This window comes from Frankliniella occidentalis, unplaced genomic scaffold (genome assembly GCF_000697945.3).
Source record: "Frankliniella occidentalis isolate FOCC.00 unplaced genomic scaffold, Focc_3.1 Scaffold77, whole genome shotgun sequence".
Lineage (NCBI taxonomy): Eukaryota > Metazoa > Arthropoda > Insecta > Thysanoptera > Thripidae > Frankliniella > Frankliniella occidentalis.
In genome coordinates, this window is record NW_026267207.1 from 1 (window position 1) to 3296 (window position 3296).

Sequence of the window (3296 nt, forward strand, 5' to 3'; positions counted from 1 at the left end):
TATCGGCAATCGTTTAGTATAGAGTCAACAATGAAAAACCTTAAGTTTGAACCGATTCGGACACTTACACTTGTATGACTCTCCTTGTGAGCTGAACTGTGAACTTAAATTTCAGGGGGAAAGGGAACTACAGAAATTAAATATTGTTTACATGTTCTCAGAAGACTGTTTATTAGAACATATGTTTTATACACAAAAGGTTTTAAGTGCTAAAATTAAGATAACATTGCAGAGCAGGGCGTTCCACTTCTCAATAATGGTCCTAACACTAACTATGGTTTTCGATTCTTTAAATGTGGCTGTAGGGGAGTGATGTGATATATTTCCCTAAGGTAGGTGACAGTGACAAGAGAATTGGCCGATCCTGTGTGCTTTTGGGTTACAAATTTACATTTGCATGCTGTGCAATGTACCGGGTTTATTACAGCAAGTATCGTTGAGCTGCAGGTCTGTCTACTTGCTCGGGCCGCGGGAACTATGGCGCCTGACGACCGCGGTGAATAGGCTAACCCGCAGCATTGCGATGCGTGCTGTGATTCCGGTGAGAGACGTTGCTGCCGATTTTCGGACTATAGGCGTCCAAGCGGACGTCTCTTTCGACGCCTAGTCGTACGTCTCCGTCGAAGGCATCTCACTGAACCCCGGTACACTTTGATAATAATGATTACACCCACACAGAGTGCAGGGTTGGAGTATGATTTCACTTTTGATCAATTCAGTTTACAGTTTATGTAGACTTTAAATTTCCAAACAGGAGTTTGGTGGTAGCAAATTTGTGAAAATAGTACAGGTCCTACAGTATTACTTGCTGATTTTCTAACATATGGGGTGTAAATTACTTAAAGTACAGGAGAAAATAACTGATCTAGTACATTTTCACTCTGTTCATGGGCGAGGAACATTATTATTTTTATTCATTATTACCTAAATAATGAACATGGGTAAACTGTTGGTCTGTAATCTGATGATCAAACACATTTAAATTAAATTGAGTGAAAAATGTAATACAAAGGCAAATTTCCCAAAGATTTAAAAATCACAATTTTTCCCAGAACTAGCAAACAAAGGAAATGTGCTTGTGCAACACGTTAGGCCGAACTTTTTGGAAACGTCCTGACAGTGAGTTCATGTAATTTAAAGAATTGATCTGTTCACAATTGTGTCTGGAAGTTCAGTAATTAATATAGCCATTTCGAAGCGTTGACGGCGATCCGACGCGACGAAAGTCAAAACGGCGTCGATTTTTTATAATAAGCGTCTTGCCCCACGAGATTAAATTCACCATAGATTTCAAAGTTTCCACAGTTTCTAGGCTCACACGCACAAATAACTGCTAAAACCCAAACAGTTAAAAAACACAAAAAGTATGAAATAAACCTGCTTGTTAGAATACTCCAAATTAAGTTGAGTCAGACAACAATACGAAACACTTGCCAGAATATTGCATCCTCACCACACATTGCTCAAGAAATACATTTGTTTCTCTTCGCTAATTATTTGAACATTTGAACAGGTCTTGTAGTCAGTTTACATTTGGAAGATGTACAGACTTGTATATCTTTGAAGCAAAATAAGTTGTTGTACCCTGCAATGTTATGTAACCAAAATTTAAATAAAGAAATTTGCTTAGCCTAATGTAATTTAACACACATTAAATGCTTGTGTTGTGCACAGAGCAGTTTAACACACTCTTGTTTTTTTATGGACCTATAAGTTTGATAGCTAAAGGTCATACACGTGAGAAACTAGAGTGCACAAGAAAATGACAACTTAGATTTATATGTACAATTTTGTCCACAAGCATTTAATGTGAAAACGTTACCCGTGTCACAGGAGCAAAATGGAACAATCATTTCAATGACATGACAAATATTCATAATGTGAGAGAATTTCATGTCATATCTAGCCATTTGTGCCAAACTTGGGTAAAATTCCAAAAAAACGTCACAGATATTGAACTTATTCCGAATGATTCATTTGTATTTTTGCTATCAAAATTATAATTGAAAGGTACCAGAGTGGTTTCGGACTAAAGGGAATGCAAGTCACAGAAAATTGTTTCATTTGGATCCGTGAAAGTCTTAATAAATTTTGTACCAAGTGTAGCTATTAATCATATTTGTTTTCCTCCAATGATGGTATTAAAAAGAACAAAACATTTGATACAGCATCGAAAGCAAAGGTGGAAGAAATCAGCATCGAACTGCTTCACCAATGCGTTCCAGTCTCAACCACATTGAATGATACTTCATTTCCCAATTATTTTACAGAATTGTAATACAAAAAAACGATGAGGAACGATATTTATTAATTAGGTAAATGTACAGATGGCTATTTGTGCCACTTCCCTTCTTCACAATGTACAACACGTTCCTCTGAACAAGGCATCTCTTAAACGATCCGCACTCACACATTCACACACACTCGTGCCCTATGGCAATCACATTGAGGAGGCCTCATCACAAACTGCAAACAGCCGAGCACGAAAAGGCTTTCGAAGAAAAGATCAACAACGACGGTCCAAACCCGAGCATTTTTTAAGAAAAGGAAACCACTGTGGCCAAATCAAACAAATAAAAAAGATTCTTCACGTGTCCGTGTCACATGGTCATCACGATCATCACAGTTAGTAGAAGTCCGAGTCCCCACCGCCCCCACGGCCTCCTCCAGAGCGCGGAGCGCAAGCTGGCGGTGGCGGACGCGAACGGCAGCATGTCTGCGACCGGCTGGCTCCGGGGAAGTCCCGGAGGAGGTTCGGAGGAGGCCCGGAGGAGGTTCCGGGCCAACTAGGGCGAGGGCCAGGACCGCCTTATCTGCGCACCAGCAGCACGACGGGCACCAGTAGCGCCACCACGAGCGCCGCCCGCGACGCCACCGAGCTGTCCGCCGATGACGTCTTCCTCCGGGAGATGGCGGCGATCTTGTCTCCTGTGGTCAGCAAAGAGGGGCGCGTTAGTGTGGGGAGGAAGTGAGGTGTTCGAGTTTGCAACGTGCGTGCTGTTGCACGACTATTGGGGGCGTTGGGGGTCATTCTCCCCCCCCCACCACGTCGACCACGACCAGTGCAGATGCAGCACAGAGGCCACGCTTCACCCCGCTCCGCCCCGCCCCGCCATTAGGGTGGATTGCACTTTCGTGTCGGGCGGAGCGCAGTCCTTTTTTGCCGGGGCGGCCGTTTTAGCCGACGCTCTTGGACTGAATGGCGAACCGTGCTTAAGGCACAAACCGCTTTAAACCAATTCCACCGTCTCACAAAAATACAATAATACAACAAATGTCACTTGTCACACGAAAAT

General features: G+C 42.7%; 1 protein-coding gene across 1 annotated transcript in view; it reads right to left on the reverse strand.

The window, feature by feature from the left end:
- Positions 1–143: 143 nt before the first annotated feature.
- Positions 144–3296, reverse strand: part of LOC113207216 (uncharacterized) — a gene marked incomplete in the record, with an annotated part of 224296 nt that continues 221143 nt past the window's right edge. The window contains 1 exon segment of the mRNA XM_052268811.1: positions 144–2928. Within this exon segment, the coding sequence (XP_052124771.1) occupies positions 2810–2928 (119 nt within the window).